The sequence below is a fragment of the Hakea prostrata genome, chromosome 3 (assembly GCF_041222555.1).
Source record: "Hakea prostrata isolate BN-2017 chromosome 3, UWA_Hpros_2, whole genome shotgun sequence".
Classification (NCBI taxonomy): domain Eukaryota; kingdom Viridiplantae; phylum Streptophyta; class Magnoliopsida; order Proteales; family Proteaceae; genus Hakea; species Hakea prostrata.
In genome coordinates, this window is record NC_142602.1 from 71,325,356 (window position 1) to 71,343,345 (window position 17,990).

Here is a 17,990-nt window from a genome sequence, read left to right on the forward strand (position 1 = left end):
GAAAATTTGAAGAAAGATTGGGAAAAAGTTGAAAAGATTTTTAGAATTTTAGCTAATAATATAGGTGAAAAGAACCTAGTTCTAAAGGATATCGAACACAGACTGGGTTTGAAAGAAGATAATTCCCAGATCATAAGAAATTTAGATTACATTAATCAAAAGATTGAAGACTATAAGAATAAGATACCTAAGGTTAGTTATTCCAAATTGCCTTCGAAAGAAGAAATTAAGGAATTAATTACTCAGTTAAAACTATAAGAACAAAAGATATTGAAAAACAAACTTTATCCAACTTGGAAAAATAGGAAAATGAAGCTAAAAAGATAAGCCTTCAGAAAGAGAAGGAATCATAAGATTAAAATCATTGATTCTAAAATAGATCAACTCGAAGCTTTGACTAAAAGTTTGTTTGGGTTATGAGTGGAGAGACTCCTGTACCAAATAGAGATTATACTATTGCTATTGAAAGATTTGCAAGATTATACCTCTCAGCTCACCGCAGACAATGTGGGAATCACAAAATACATTGCAGCAGGAATGCCAGATAGGATAATTATTGTTCAAAATAATATTATCCTGGAATTATTAAAGATAATTTCAGAAAAAATTTCAAAGATTCCTACTACAATTACTAGTTAATCTAATCAGCGGCCTACAAATTTAAGTAGTCAGTTAGATGCCTTAAATGCTTCTTTTCGAAATTTGAAGGTTGACGGAGAAAGAACATTAAAGGGAAATTTTGTAGATTACCAACCTACAAAAGGTTATAAGATAGGACTTAAGAAATGAGTTTGACTAGACCATTTACTGGAGTTCAGATACCCTTGAGAGATCGACATCTAAAAATAGAAGTTATGAATCCTTTGGAAGATCTTTTGTTGGAGATATATTTCGAAGAGTGATTAGATCTCCTAATGACCATAATGTGTCTTTAGAAGAGGTTATAGATGTTGACCAAAATATAGATAATTTTAGGAATAGAAGATTGGACCTATTGCGTCCCCAAGATTTATATGCTTATAATAGGTTTGTAAGAGACACAAGCCTAATCCAAGCCTACCATGAGCAGTCTCTTGAAGTTGTAGGGAGACAAGTTGGAGTTATCAGTTTGCTGGTCGACAAAGCATTACAAGATTTAGTTAGTTCAAAAAGGATGAACCTCTTACATCTTGGCGTAATTGTTATAGGGAGAATATTTTTATTGGATCTTCATAATCTGCACCTGTAACTCCTCCAATGATAGCAATTCCTTGACTAGCAAAGGAAGATCTTTCTTTAATCAATATTCCAAAATTTGGATTAATCTGGAATGTCAGATAAGTATTTACTTGAGTCATTGATCTAGCAGCTAAGATATGATCAACAGGACTGAAAATATCATATCCTAGACTGTGTATTGTGGATTTTCTGGGTAGCATAGCAATTTTAGAAAACCATTTGACATCTGGGTTTAAATTAATATCCTCAGTTTTTGCATTAAGGATATCAATTTGATCTTGTAATAATTCAATCTTTGTAGAATCTCGCTTGGTTTCTAATTCTGTAATTTTAATATTTTTCTCTCTCTGTTCAACAAGAATTACAGAATTATCTAAACACTTATTGCACCTTTCTTCTAAACAAGTTCTACATTGATATCTAACATCTAATCTAGGGTATAATTTGCATCGTGAACATCTAATATGGAAACTCCCTGCTCTATGTTTCCATGTATGCTTATCTTTTTCACAACTTGATTTCATCATAGCAATATTTACCAATTGATGAAACAAATTTGGTACTTCTTCTTCACAAGAATCTTCTGTATCTTTGCAAAAGGCTTCTATTGAAATAATACTATATACTGATTCATCATCTGGCATTTCTTTATCTACGGCAATCAAACATTCTTTGGTATTTTCTACCACTACTGCTCTTTTGCTAGAGCTGCTTACTAGTTTGGGGCAATCTTTAATTAAATGGTCTAAAGACTCACAGTTATAACAAGCTAATCTATTCTTATAACTTCTTTGTGGGTTATATCTTCTAGCATGTCTATCAGGGTCAAGAAAAGGTTTCTTTCCTTTGGATCTTCTCATATACCAATCTTTTCTTGGTATAAAACCTCTTGATTTCCAGTTTTTACCAAGATCAAAGTTTCTTTCCTCTTCATCTTACTTCATATTTCTATCATATCTCCTTCTTCCAGTGAGTCTTTTGTGTTGTCTTTTGGATCTTCGTCTATCAATATCCTGTTCTCCATATACTTGAGAAGTGAAGACATCTTTACAAAATCTGAAGTTATCTCTCTGAAACTGTTGTTGAATCTGTATGAAATTACATTCTTCCATAAGCTTATTCATGATATGTGTTATTCTGATTGACACATTATCAGAAAGAGGATCATTGGGTTTTGGTTCCCAAGAATCCTTAATCTTCTGACCTAAAGGTCCTGGTAGCTTTTGAAATAACTTATCCATAATGGCTTGGCTAAAAATATTACCGCTTTGACTAGCATAGTAGTAATATTCTCTTAGGAATCTCTTTATGTATCTGTAGTCATAGAGACTTAATTGTTCCAGACTTGCTAAAGCTCCAAGCTGTAGCTTAGTTTGCATACTGTTCGGGTCTTGTCCAGTACACATCATATGTATGAAACTAGTAAAGTTATAGGGATTTGTTTCCAAATCTAACATGGCTTTAAAATTATTAGGGTATTCAACCTTAAATCTTTCCCAATTAGCTTTAATTGTTTCTCTAAGAAATGTTTCAAGGTATCTGTACATATCATCTACGGTCATTATCCTTTGTTCTTTAAAGAACTCATTGATTACACATTGTTTCCAGACTTCAAGGATAGAGTCCCACATCTGAGGATCATGAAATCTTAAATTTAAGAGTGCCATTTTGTGCAATAACTCCTAACTGTACGGGATGTTCTATAGGCATTGGTTTCCTTCTAGGTCTAATCCTAGCTCCTGGTTCCATGCCTTCTAACTAATAATCTACTTGTTCAACTTTAAGTCAAGGTCTATCTCCCCATCTCATGTTTGAATTAGCTGGTCCATAAGGCTGGTTAGGATAAAAAGGTTTTCCTTGTGTATTCATCTTAACATTTTCAAAATTTATTTCTGAAGGAAAATCATCAAAATTAGGCTGGCTCACTCATCCTGATTCTGGCTGATTCTATCAGAGTTATCTGATCTTCCATATCATCTGTAGATCCTGGTTCATTGTAGGATCTTGCTTCTTTTACAGAATCTTCAAGAAATCTATATAATCTTTTTGAGCTTTTAGAAGGTGTATCACATCTTGGCACTATTGGCTCTTTCTTTTGACCTTTCTCAGGAAATAATTCTTCAACGTTAATTCCATATTTGGAATATAAAAGCTTTTCAATATCTTTAATCATTTTAATATCTTGTCTTAATAAGGCTCTTTCTCTTATTTGTTTGAGCCTAAATTCTGATACCATCAGATTCTTTGGTCAAGTTCTTTAATGTTAGACTTCAGCATCATCTTCAATTTGATATATATTGTTATCTATTGTATAACTATGGAATCTAAGGAGGATATTACCACTCATATCCTTATAAAGGGTATTTTCCTGGGGAAAAATAACCTTATTATCTCTTTGGTGGACTAGATGTGTTACATCCCATTATAGTCCTGCTAACTTTGTAGGATCAACCATAATTGGCTTCTGCAATTGAATATATCTGGATGCTATTCCTTGGATTACATCATCAATCTTGACTCTAAAGTTTATAGTAGAATTATGGGCTACACAAACTAGAAGATTATTTCCTTTATAATCTTCATAACCATTGGTTAAAACCTTAATTTTTATCTTTTATACATCCTTGATTTCTTTCATGAAATCAGGGGTAATATAGAACAATCATAAATTATTGTTCATATCTATTTCTGTAACAGCTATAATGGCATTTTGAGGATCTTTCCATCCATCATCAGTGAAGGCAATTAATACTTTAGTCCCCAAACCCTTTTTGGTTAAACCTTTTACTCCTATAACAATTACGCCAAGATGTAAGAGGTTCATCCTTTTTGAACTAACTAAATCTTGTAATGCTTTGTCAGACAGCAAACTGATAACTCCAACTTGTCTCCCTACAACTTCAAGAGATTGCTCATGGTAGGCTTGGATTAGGCTTGTGTCTCTTACAAACCTATTATAAGCATATAAATCTTGGGGACGCAATAGGTCCAATCTTCTATTCCTAAAATTATCTATATTTTGGTCAACATCTATAACCTCTTCTAAAGACACATTATGGTCATTAGGAGATCTAATCACTCTTCGAAATATATCTCCAACAAAAGATCTTCTTCCAAAGGATTCATAACTTCTATTTCTAGATGTCGATCTCTCAAGGGTATCTGAACTCCAGTAAATGGTCTAGTCAAACTCATTTCTTAAGTCCTATCTTATAACCTTTTGTAGGTTGGTAATCTACAAAATTTCCCTTTAATGTTCTTTCTCCGTCAACCTTCAAATTTCGAAAAGAAGCATTTAAGGCATCTAACTGACTACTTAAATTTGTAGGCCGCTGATTAGATTAACTAGTACTTGTAGTAGGAATATTTGAAATTTTTTCTGAAATTATCTTTAATAATTCCAGGATAATATTATTTTGAACAATAATTATCCTATCTGGCATTCCTGCTGCAATGTATTTTGTGATTCCTACATTGTCTGCGGTGAGCTGAGAGGTATAATCTTGCAATCTTTCTATAATAGTAGTATAATCTCTATTTGGTACAGGAGTCTCTCCACTCATAACCAAAACAAACTTTTAGTCAAAGCTTCGAGTTGATTTATTTTATAATCAATGATTTTAATCTTTTGCTTAAAATCTTCTGATTCCTTCTCTCTCTGAAGGCTTATCTTTTTAGCTTCAATTTTCCATATTTTCCAAGTTGGATAAAGTTTGTTTTTCAATATCTTTTGGTTCTTTTAGTTTTAACTGGGTAATTAATTCCATAATTTCTTCTTTCGAAGGCAATTTGGAATAATTAGCCTTAGGTATCTTATTCTTATAGTCTTCAATCTTTTGATTAATGTAATCTAAATTTCTTATGATCTGGGAATTATCTTCTTTCAAACCCAATCTGTGTTCGATATCCTTTAGAACTAAGTTCTTTTCATCTATACTATTAGCTAAAATTCTAAGAATCTTTTCAACTTTTTCCCAATCTTTCTTTAAATTTTCTGAAAGACTTATCAAAAGATCAGTCAAATAGTTAATCTTGTCAGGAATATCTTCATGCTTATTGTTATGCAATTTATGCCTAAAATGCATAGAACAAAAATAACATGTAATCTTATATCTATCCAAAGAAGTGAGTTTTACACCCGTTGGATAAATTATCTCAAGACCAAGATATTCTAGTTTCTTTCAAATCAGACATCAAAGAGATTAGAATGTCTTTAATAAAATCTTTGCATATGGGCATCTAGAATAGGCAAATTGTAGGTAAAATTTTCAGCATATCTTTTTATAATATTGCCAAAATCTGAATAAATATCTCCATAAAAGGATATAGCTTTTTCATAAATAATATCTTTAATATGTATAGGCAAAACATGCAGATATGAAGAACTATCATAAACAATATATCTACAATATTGATTATAAATCTCATGCAAACAATCTGGTTTTGGTAAGTGGTTATACACAACCAATCTATCTATCATATGAAAGAAACATGAATAAATCTGAAACATCTTAATCTAAATAATCATAAACTTCTGCAGTATGACCATTATTGTAATTAGTACTGCTATCTTCACTGTCATCTTCATAATGGTATGGATCCCAACCATCATATAGCTTTTAAAGCAAGTTTAAAACTTATCTTAAAAACAATAAACTTGACATGGTAAGATCTAAGGGTCTGTTTCATTTATCAAGTATGAAAGAAAATACTACACAGTCTCTTAAGGAAAGAAACTTCTCTGATACCATATATAAAGAGGTTGTCAGATATTATTGATCGCCGGTACGATCAATTTTTTTTTTTTTTTTTTTAACTTTCAAGGAGTAGTTCAGTTCTTTACAAACCTTGTCTCACCATTCTGAGATAGACATTTCATGACTAAGTTCTTTGGCACCTCTAATCTCTTGTATACAGGGACTTACACTTATTGCCCTTTTAGAAGAGTCATTTAGAGGCCTTTACCCAACCGTTAACAGTCACAGCCACTTCATCCCAGTTTGAAGATAGGACCCTTTAACTCTGCTTGTTCTTTATAATCATATGACAGTGTGAAATTCAACGACTTCTTCACGGAATCGTTAACATATCATATAACCCTAATACTTTCTGGGATTATATTAACATCTATTTTCATTAGAGAATCATCACTGTAGATATGCAACGCTTTGCCTCTCTGACTTTTTCACGGGACTTTCAATGTACACATATTTTACAGTTATCTTCTCAGACTAATCATCAGGGATTATTTTATAATATTGGCCGTCACCGACAGCAGAGGCATGACTATAGGCATGCTTTATGGTTATCCAGTTCGAAGGAAAGAAAGAAAAGAAACAAATAAAAAATTCATACTAGATATCTTACTCCAGGCCCATCCCTAACAATCAAAGTAAAGAACTTACCGAAGGAAGTAGTGGTCTTCTCCTTATCTTATGTTCTTGGGCTTCAGAGCTCAGATGGCGAAAAGAAGAAACATCAGAGGAATTTTCTAACAAAAGGATTTTATTGCTAACACTCATTTTACTTCTTACAAGTACACAAGCTCGCTTATATAGGCGAGAAAAGTAGGTCGAAATGTAAATACAAATTAAATACAAATTAAAGTGAAATCAAAGCTACATAAAGACAAAAAGCAAATCCATATCCTGTGGTTAACAAGCTCCTGCTTAAATCTGAGTTCCTTTATGTCGCCATCACAAAGGGGACATGTCAAAATCGCATGAAAAGGGAATCTTTTAATCCTTAGTGATAAGGATTACATCACATCAGATATTGTGATTTTATTCTTCAAAATATTTGGTGACATCATCTTCGTCGAAGAGTGAAACTAATCTATGCGTGGCATCTTCTCATACCTCTGAGAGGAATGAGGTGGCTTCGCAGCTTTGTTGTACGAAAAGCTTATTCTTCATCTTTTTCTTTGTTTTTGCCAAGTATCTGTTTAGTGGGTGTACCACCTTCTTCAGCTTTGATTTTGGAGGTTTGCTTATTGGCAGATTTAGCCTCATATTAAATTGTATGGCATTCATTGTTCTGTGGAGGAGGGTCCATCATCTTCCGCCATTATCTTTTTCATCTCTTCGAGCATAATGTCAATTGACTTGACGTTTGCCTCCATCTTTGAATATCCTTGCAACTCAGCCTGGTCAAATTGTTGGGCTGGGTCTCGAGGCTTTTGATTCTTTTCTTCAAAGGCCTTGTGAATTTGGGCCTCATTCATCTGGAGCAAATCTTTTGCCTTGAGAAGGCATATCATCATGTCATCCTTCTCTCTGTCAAGCTTTTGATTTTTTAATCTTAAAGAATTAATTTCTTCAACTAGCCGGGAGCAGTGTGCTCTGCAAGTATCAAGACCTTGTACCAGATCTTGCATCTCCATCTTTGTGACAGCACATTCATCACAAGCGACGAGTGCTCCTTTGAAATCTTTTTGGTCTGATCTTTCAATTTTGGGATCTTTATAAAAATTAACTCCAACTGTTCTTCTGGCACAGTCAAATGCCTGTCCCAAATCTGTAAATCCTTGATATAGAGGATTTTTGAAATCTTTGATGCACTTGGCCACATCAGACTATGATGTATAAACACCAGGCATCTTTCCCTTGATTACCACATTATAGCGGTATCTAGAAGATGATTTTGTCTGTGACATTTTCATCTGGTAACATAAACTATTCATTGCCGTAGCAAAGTAATCTCTTTTGTTTTTATCTGCAAGAGTCTGGACCACCTGATGGTGTGATATCCAGAGATTATCTAATACAGCTTTATCTTCTGGTCCAACTTCAAGTAGATTCTTGAATTGGAATCTGGGATCAATGGTGAACAAATAGTTATGACCAAATTGACATCTTTTTGGAACATGTTTCTCCTTTAGATTGGGAGAACTAATCTTGACAATTCTCTTATCTTTAGTGGTCTATCCCACTATATCTTTGATTGCTTCTTCAAGCATCTTATCTTTCGCCTTAGACAACGAATCTTTGTCTTTAGCTGGGTCAGCCATCTAGATCATAATCGGGATCTTGTAAGTAAATCTGTTCATCTATTGTAATATTTTGAGAACATGTTATTCTGGATAAATAATCTGCAATGAGATTATCAGTTCCTTTAACATGCTCAAACTTAATATTAAAACCTTTATTAACTACTATATCTCGAAACACGAGCCATCTTCTCTGGGAAATCTTATTTTCATTCAAATTCTTATAAAATTTAACTATGGCTTCACAATCAGTGCGAATCATAAACTTTTTGTTTTGTAATAAGAACTCGAATGATTCAAGTCCTTTAATAATTGATTCAACTTCGAAATCTATTGCAGCAAGGGGTTTATTCTTATGTATCCCTGATGCATATCTATATAGTACTTCAGTATTCTTGGTAGAATACTCATTGGGTGTAATCTTAAGGATTGCTCCCCAACCATCTTGAGAACCATCAGTTTCAACAATGTGAAACCAATCTTCTTTAGGGTATCTTATTGGTTGTACCTTTGAGATAAGCTCTTTAATCTTCTTGACTAAGATAATATCTTGCTGATTAAATCTTTTTTCTCCTTTTTGTGAGGTTTTCGCATAAAGGGGCCCAAGCATTTTTCCAAGATCCTTAATAAAGTCTCTAACTTGGTTGACTAGTCGAATAAAGGATCTTATTTGGGTAACTCCTTCGAGTTTATCTGGGAATTCAAGGGCTTTTCTGGCAATATGGTCTTGCAGAGATATAAGTTCTTTGCTTAAATTCAAGCCTAATAATTTTATTTTATCTTTTTCTATTTCCATTTTCTTTTTGGAAATAACTAAACAATGATCTTTGTATAATTTAAATATTGTCAACAAATGTTGAAAATTATCTTTTTCATTCTGGGAATATACCAGGATGTCATCTATGTAAACAACTACAAATTTTCTAAGAAGGTAGGAAAATTTGATCCATTCTTTCCTTGGAATACGAAGGGGCATTCTTTAGGCCAAATGGCATAACTTGCCATTCATAATGTCCTCTGCTTGTGACGAAAGCAGTCCATGGAATGGAATCTCTGTGTACCATAATTTGGTGGAAACCTGATTTTAAGTCAAATTTACTAAAATTTTTAGCTTTATCAATGTGAGCTATCAGGAAATCTCGTTTGAGAATATTATAAGCATCATCAACTGTGTTGTCATTAAGACGCTTATAATTTATTACCATTCTGCTTTTACCTCTTTTCTTTTTGGATTCTTTGTTGACAATAAAAGTAGCTGATCTGTGAGGACTATCATAATTTCTAATTAATCCAAGCTTTAAGAGTTCATTTATATGGAAATCAAACTCTTCATCATCTTTGGTATTGTATTTCTGGGTTTTTTATCTCAAGCTTAATATAAGGCTTGTCTTTATCCCAACGTTCAAGAGGGTTTACATCTTGTATAATCTTAGCCTTTTCAAGTTTTTCTACAATCTGCTTTATCTGAGTATCTGCTGAGATGTTTAATCTTTTGAAATCTACAGAATTTGTATCAAGCTGATAAAAAGGTTCATACTCAAATATGTCTATGTCATTATAGCATCTTGAGATCTTACAAGATCCGGGGACCTTGCGTTTACACTTGTTGGGCAAAATATTATCATCCTTCACCACGTTTTGCTCGTAGCTCTGATCTGGTCAGGCTTGTCTTTATTCCCTTGAGGACCAAGTACATTAGTAGATTTTGATAGACCTATTACTATAGGAGAAAAGATTGCATAGTTCATTATTATTCCAAACTATGAACTTGGTCCAGATATACAAAGGAGATGAGGATTTGGATCTCCTAATGTAGACATCCCTTCCACTTCTAATCTAGAAGTTGGAATAGCAAGAACTGACCAAATTCAGCTATGCCAATTAAAGCCAGATCTGAAAGAACTTGAGGTTGCTTGCCAGCTATATATATATATATACATATATATACTAGTTAGATACTGATACGTGCAAATGCACGTGACCATATAAGAGAGATAAGGTAGTCTTTTATTATTATTTTTTTCAATCAACATTTAAATAAGTCTAACATTCAATTACCCAGATATATTTCAAAACGTTATAGTGAAAACTGTAAGTCAATTAATTGACAATCAATAAGAAATAGTTGGAAGATATAAAATCTTACATAGGCTTTGAAAATCATTATAGTTTGATAACCTCCCATTGACCATGTTGCCAAGCTTGGATCAAAGTAGTCTATTCAACATGATGAATAACTCAATTATGAATAAGAGTGATCAAAAATAGATTTGTCACGAAACTAAAGTACATGCTTTTATATAATAGTATGATGATAGTATAATATAGTATGAAATAAAAAAGTGAAACTCAAATCGCGGGATGAGATAAATCATCATTTAAAAAAATACAAATAATATAATAAAAGAAAATAGAAATCGAAGGAGGGTTCAAATTTATGAGAATATTTTATTTTTCTTATAATAGTATGATAGTATAATTTATAAGGGAGATTGTTTGAGATTAAAAAGAAATGTATATTTTACTCTCTTTCCTAGTAAAAATTTATTTCTTGGTTTGATTTGATTTTACGCACTTAAATAAAAAAAATATATAAAAAGGGTACCAAGAATTTATGAGTAAAAATAAAATGATGAATAAATTAATACAAAAAATATGACATTTAAATAAAAACAAAAGATACAATAGTCAAATGAAAGATTTGCGATGAAACTAGAGTACATGCTTTTATATAACAGTATGATAGTATGATATATATATATATATATATATATATATATATATATATATTTTTTTTAATATAATATAAGTAAATTATTAGTATATCACTATCACAACAAGACAAATCAAAATATCAATCACACCCCTAGTAATCCTTTCCAATGTAATATATTTTAAAAGACAAAAGCCATTGTAATGACGTAAAGTATCTATTATACATTTTTAATTAAAAACCAATTATTTTTACCTAGAAGAAAGTAGAAATATAAATAATATTATATAATTTTTTTTAAACATTTACCTTAAAACATAGGTTACTGTACTTTTATTCTTTCAAATCAATTTTTTTTCCAAATAATACCAATATGTTTGGCCAATTTTGTATTGAAAAAAATAAGATTCTTATAAAAAATAATTACAAATTATATTTTAACAATGATTTATTTCACTTTTTTTACAAGTTGACCTCATTTTCATTTGATTGATTCATCAATAAAAAATATATACAATAGAATGTAGATATTAGATACTTCATATCATTAAATGCTGAGGCGTCATATTTTATTAATAATTAATATGATTAAATTTCTTTTAATACATTATGTCATATAAATAAAATTAATTTATAAATCACATCATTCAAATTTCTCTAAAAAACTTCCTATTTTGAAAATTTACTTAGATGTTCTAAATTAGGATTGTTAATTAAAATTTGATTCTAAAACACACTAAGTAAATTGGATTAAAATTTTAATTGTAAGTAAGTTAATAATTATTTACATAAATATATTTAATTAAAAAAAGTCTGATCATAACATGTTGAAAATGAGAAAATAAATCATTTACTTTTACTAAATGACAACATAAAAAAAAAAATTTTAAAAGTACGTTTTTATCATAACATATTAAAAAAAAATCATTTATGTTTACTAAATGAAAACAACAAAAGAAATAAAAAAATAATATAAATCTATGGACTCATTGGATCAGAATGACTTAGGGTTTGGATCAATGTTAGTATAAAACTTAATATTAGGATGCAAGCTAGGGTCAAAATTAGGGCCAAAATCAGGGTTGGAAAAATTAGGGCTAGGATCAAGAACAAAATCAAGGTCAAAATTAGGGCTAAAATCATGGTTATAATCAAGGTAAGATTCAGGGTCAGAATCATGGCCAAAATTAAGGCTAGATTATGGTCAGGATCAGGGCCAAAATCTTGAGCCCAAGCCCTATTTGGGCTCAGGGTGGGACAGGCACCCCTAAACCAATACTGTGGAATTTCTTTATGTTCCATATGCAAGGTTCGTTTGATGGTAATATGGATCTGATCCAGGCTGTTGCTTAGTTCTTTCTGCCTCTATTACTATTAGTTGCTGGCGATACTTTGGTATCTTCTTGACTGTCCCTGAATAAAAATTATTCTAATTGTATTTGAAACCCACTGACTCTTTTTTCTTCTATTTTGTGACTATATTATGCCATCTCCTTTTTTTCTGTTTGTTTTACTTGATTTGGGTAGAGAATCAAAACCTCATTAATAATATATTGCATGATCAAATTGTTTAAAGGATCTTCATTCCTTGTTTATGGTTGGATTAATATTCTGTAGGTTTGTTTTTCATATAAAAAAAAAACTTGTGGACATATTTGATTTCCTGATATTCTATCATTGACTCTATGTCTCTTCCTCCTTGTTCATATTCTGCATACCTTTACATTTTCCACATATAACATTAATCCTCATTGCAAATTTGCCATATTACATCATTTGCTACCATGAGGGAAGCTTGGAAAATATTTCTTGGGATCTTAGTCACTAGAGATTATTTCTACTGCAAACGGATGCATTGAAAATTATCACTTGGGATCTTATTGTTTGGTCGCATTACCACTTTTGGTTGCTGATTTTTTTTTTCCTTTTCTTTTGGTATGATACTCTTCCTTTGAAATATTGGTAATTGGTTGTCATTATTTATCCATGTGTAATGCTACAAGTAAGGGGGAGATTCAAGAGTTATTCTTTATGTACTCAAGGCTTTTTGAAAGATGGTATTCTACAACAACAATTATCTACTTGCTCCATAGTAACCCATATTGCCTTTTACCTATCTACTAGCCTCGATATTTTATACTGCCTATTGGTTCATAGTATCTATATTTGACTTGTAAAGACATTTGTTCAAGGATTAATTTTAGCCTTTGGCAAAGCATAATTACTAGCTACTACTTGCCTTCTTGCAAAGAGCCCATGTGTGGACATTAGAGCTGCATTTTATTAACTGATGTAGACATTGAAGCTGTCCTTTTTTTTTTTTTTTTTTTAAATGTGCTTGTGTCAGTTGTGTGGACATTGGAGTTGGATTTTCTTATCTACTTGTGTGGAAATTAAAGCTGCACTTTTATTTTCTCTTATGGAGATTCTTGCCTACTACCTGCCTCTTGTGATGTAGCCATTGAAGTTGCTACACTTTTCAGACAATTGCCACTTACTACTGGTGGCATTATTTGGATGGTGCCTTTGACATTATCGTTGTTGCTATGTTTGTGGATGTGGTTATGTTCATTACTGCTTATTGTCCCCATTGTTGGAAGGTTAGTTTCACATGAAGATTATTTAAGTTGCTATTGATTATATCTTGGGTGAAGTTCTCCCAGTGGTAATCGACGTTTGCTATTGCTACTTGTGCTCAAGATTAGGTTGTCCTTAAATATATTTTCCTTTTTTCTATGTTGGAGCCTTTGATATGTATACTCCAATTTGAGGGGGAGTGTTAAGATATGCATGATTTACTACTTTAATGGTAACCACACTACATGGGGTCCATTCTAGATTGGATATGATCTTATTTTATTCTGCCCAAATTTTATTTTATTTCTGTAGCTTCTACTTATTGGATTAGGAGATTGCTTTATATTTTGGCTTATGTCTCTATTTTTTGTAGCTTGGTTGTTGACAAGCAAACCCAATTCTAGTCTTAGTTTCTATTTTGTCAAATAAGATCTAGTTTCTATTTTTAGTACAACTCAGTTTAGGAAATAAATCATAAATTGGGATTAGTTACTTGCTATCTTTTTCGGATGAATGTAAAATAATATAAAAACCCTAAAATGAAAGAAGGTAAGTACAAGGGTGAACTTCTATCTATACTTGAAAAAAAAAAAAAAAAAAAAAAAAGAAACAAACAAATAAAGAAGTCTTGAAATATATGGGCATGTCTAAACAGTAGAGAAGAATTGTAAAGCATTTCACTTAAATGGAAATTACTATTGATCAGGTCTAATTATCTTTTATCTGTTCTTTTGGTTGGTGGTTAATTATTTAACATATTGTGTTCTATTTTGCAGAGATCTCCTATACAAGCCTATTGTACTTGGTAAGGATTGTGAAGTAATATTAAGAACATAACTTGGATGCATATTTCATCCTGCAATAATATATATTTTTATGTTGTGACAGCTTGTGGTCACATTTCATGTTTCTGGTGTGTGCATCGTGCCATGAGTGGCTGGAGGGAATCTCATTGTCCAATTTGTAGACACCCATATAATAATTTCCCCAGCATCTGCTGGATGCTCCACTTCTTGCTCTTGAAGATGTATCCTGAGGCCTACAAGAGAAGGGACAAACATTCTCTAGGTAAAGTTTTAGCTTTATGGATTTCTTCTAAATAGCTCTCTTGAGTTTGTGGAGGGAAATCAATATTCGGGTCATCCATCTTTTGATATTATGAGAAAAAGAACTCATATTTGTTATGCTCTTTTTTTGCTCAAGCTTTCAATGTGAACCATTTTTTGCTAAACATTGTCATTCATCCTATCTTATCATGGTAATAGATCCATTTTTTCTTTCCATATTGTCCATTCCAATGTCTGGGACCTGCATTTATTACTTCTTTGTCTGGATAATATATATATTTTTTGGGTTAATGATTATTCCCCGTCCATTTGGATTTATTTTAATGAAGCAAAAAACTGATGTTTACGATGTTTTCAACAAATTTTATCAATAGGTTAATACTCAGTTGGTAGGCACATTTATATTATTCATTTTGATGGGGGTGAGTACATGTATGGGGGGCTTCAATAGTTTCTATTGGCAATGGTATCACCCAAGAAGTTGCTTATGTAGACACCCTTAAACCAAATGGGGTGCTAAAAGGAAAACTGTCATTCCTTGGAGGTCACTAGGAGTCTTCTCCTTGGTATGCATGCCTCTAAGACCTTTTTTACTGTTGCCTTTTGTGCTTCTACCATCATAATCAATTTGATGCCTACTCAAGCTTCTGTTTCCCTCTTTACCTTCCTCCTTGTTTGCAAAGCTGCAAGACAAAGTTGTGGAAACAATGGAAGACTGTCTACAACCTGATCTGGGGGCTATCCGGATCAGCCCGACAGAACGGGGTTCCCATGCAGGCCCACGCTTTAGACCAGCACGATACAGTACAATAATCGACCCACATTCATAACATCCATGTTAGTCGACAGTATAAAAGTCTACAACACTTTAATACAAATGTACTTGTTAGTTTGCTGAATTAAATTATGTGTTTACAGTCATCCGGGTTTAAAGTATCAATCTAAGTCTCAATAGAAATTCATCAAACAGAACTAAACACTGTTTCGACATCTGGCCCAAGAGACATGCAACCAATACAAACACGCATAACAGCAGCAAATCATATCATGAAGCAGCACGAACGGCTCCTCCGCTTTCGCCACTACGGATCCGCTTCGGACTCCTCTGTTTGCACAACTTCCCCCACAGCTATGATCTTGAGACCTGTGCTGACATCTAAAAGGGAGAGTCCCTAAAGAGATGAGTTCCAACGAACTCTTGAGGAGAATACAATCACACCAAATATGCTTGCCGTTCAATCCTATATGCCATCCATCAAACATGATCATGCAAGTCTCTTACTATGGTAACACACTTTAGTAAATACCAGTCCTCTTTGTGATGGAATCTTGGTCCATGAAAAGAAAGTGCACAATTGGGGGTCTAGGGTAAGGGCCACACCTAGCACCACGATGGGGGTTAAGGGATTCTCGGTCCTCTCTCATTGCATCACCACTCCTCTCAGCGCCACACTTAACATCCTCACCATCCACTCATCATCCCTCGTGAAAAGAAAATGCACGGCAGTTGGTACAGGACTGGCATGTGTATGGGTCTTACCTAGCCCAATGCAAGGTCTCTACTCATAGTGCATTCCATAGCTAGATGATACTGGGCACTCATTATCTTGGCCCGGTGTCCCTTGCCATTCTAGGAGTATTGATCCTCAAGCACCCACTATCTTGGATGTACACCCCAACAACCCTATGTCAACACCTCAATCCCCGATGTCTTGGTATGACATTAATGGTACCCTAGGGTACTCAGTTTTCCCTCACAATTCTGATTCCATCTGTTGGGCTCCCACTAGTGCCACTACACTATGGATTGCCAACCTCAAGACTCCTGTTGGTAAGGTGGCAGCATTATAGGGTTTGGATCGTAACCTGATGCAACTATATGGTGGTGCATATATGCAACTATACATGATCATGTGAGGTGCATGAGTATTTGGAGACAATTGGTGTAGCCACCACCGGTTTCATATTATAAGAATGTAAGCCCTCAATCCCATAGACATTATTATATTCACATGTAGTACTGAAGATATTAAACATATAAAATATTGAGTATGTAGGGTGCGTGTTAAGCATAAGACTCGTGCATGATTTCATCCCATAAATGCATGCATCATGATATTACATTCCAGCATTCATGTTACAGAAGAAGCAACATTGACAATGGTAAAATGCAAATGCAAACTAGCAAGGTAAGCACATTCACGGCTCTCTTCAGCCAATTTGAAGAGGCATCCCCAGAATGGCCAAAATAAATTCCTTTCAAAAATTACAATAAACAGAGCATGCATTAAATCTTAAGTCTAGCATACAATTCCCCCTTGCACCAACTAAACGTAAATAATGCCTTCTTATATGGGGAATTAGAGGAAGAAGTCTAAATGGAAATCCCACATGGTTTCTTCGATGATAATACTGCAAGGAAAGTTTTTCGGTTGAAGAGATCAATTTATGGGTTAAAATAATCTCCTAGATGCTAGTTTGGATGCCTCCTAAAGGCAATGATTTCTATTGGGTACAAGCAAAGCAATGCTGATCATACACTGTTTGTCAAGAAGTCAGGTACTACTATCACACTTCTCATTGTTTATGTGGACAATATTATCATCATAAGGAATGATGGTGAGGAAATTCAAAGGTTGTAGGACTTTCTTAGTAGAGAGTTTGAGATTAAAGAACTAGGGAAGTTACAATACTACTTAGGGATTGAGGTGGCTTAATCAAAGAAGGGTATATACCTATCCCAAAGAAAGTATGTCCTAGATTTATTATTTGAAGTGAGAATGTTGGTCGAGTCCTACTAGGAGTCCAATAGAGTTTTTGTTTATGTAATTTTCTATTTTCTTGTTACCCAAGTAAAGGTATTTATGTAATAGTATTCTTTCCACTTTACTATAAATTAAGGGCTTGAGATCACATTGAAAAATTCAAGCCATTCTACCAACATTGTGTTTCTCAATATGGCATTAAAGCCTAAGTTCGATTAGTGAAGAGAAAGAAAAAAAAAAAAAAAAAAAAAGAAGCAAAGATCTCTCTCGACGACCTACCTCCACTGCCGCTGCAACTGCTCCATCGCAAAACCCACCTTCACCGCCGCTGCAACTGCTCCATCACAAACCCACCAACCAAAATCTTCTTCTTCTGATTTTTTTACTGCTCCATCGCAGAAACCCATCACAAACTCCTTAACCAAAATCTTCTTCTTTTGATTTTTTTCTTTCTTTCTTCTTCTTCTGAAACCATCGCAGAAGCCCAGCTCTCGATCCATCTCTGCTCTTCGCTTCCTTCCGCCTTCTACTTTTGGTTTTTTTCTCTTTTCTTCTTTCGGTACGAGAGCTCAAAACTTTATAACCCTTGAACCGTACATTGAATCATTGAACCATGAACCATTGAACTTAAATCATGGACCAAACCAGACCAGTGATCTAAT

The 17,990-nt window shown here is 33.3% G+C and overlaps 1 protein-coding gene across 4 annotated transcripts in view; it reads left to right on the forward strand.

The window, feature by feature from the left end:
* LOC149022956 (E3 ubiquitin-protein ligase PRT1-like) overlaps positions 1-17,990 on the forward strand; it is a 101,766-nt gene that overhangs the window by 27,509 nt on the left and 56,267 nt on the right. For all 4 annotated transcript variants that reach the window (XM_089150847.1, XM_089150848.1, XM_089150846.1 and 1 more), the window contains exons 2-3: positions 14,273-14,301; positions 14,385-14,564. In XM_089150847.1, coding sequence (XP_089006973.1) covers positions 14,273-14,301; positions 14,385-14,564 — 209 coding nt within the window. The remainder of the gene's footprint in view (positions 1-14,272; positions 14,302-14,384; positions 14,565-17,990) is intronic.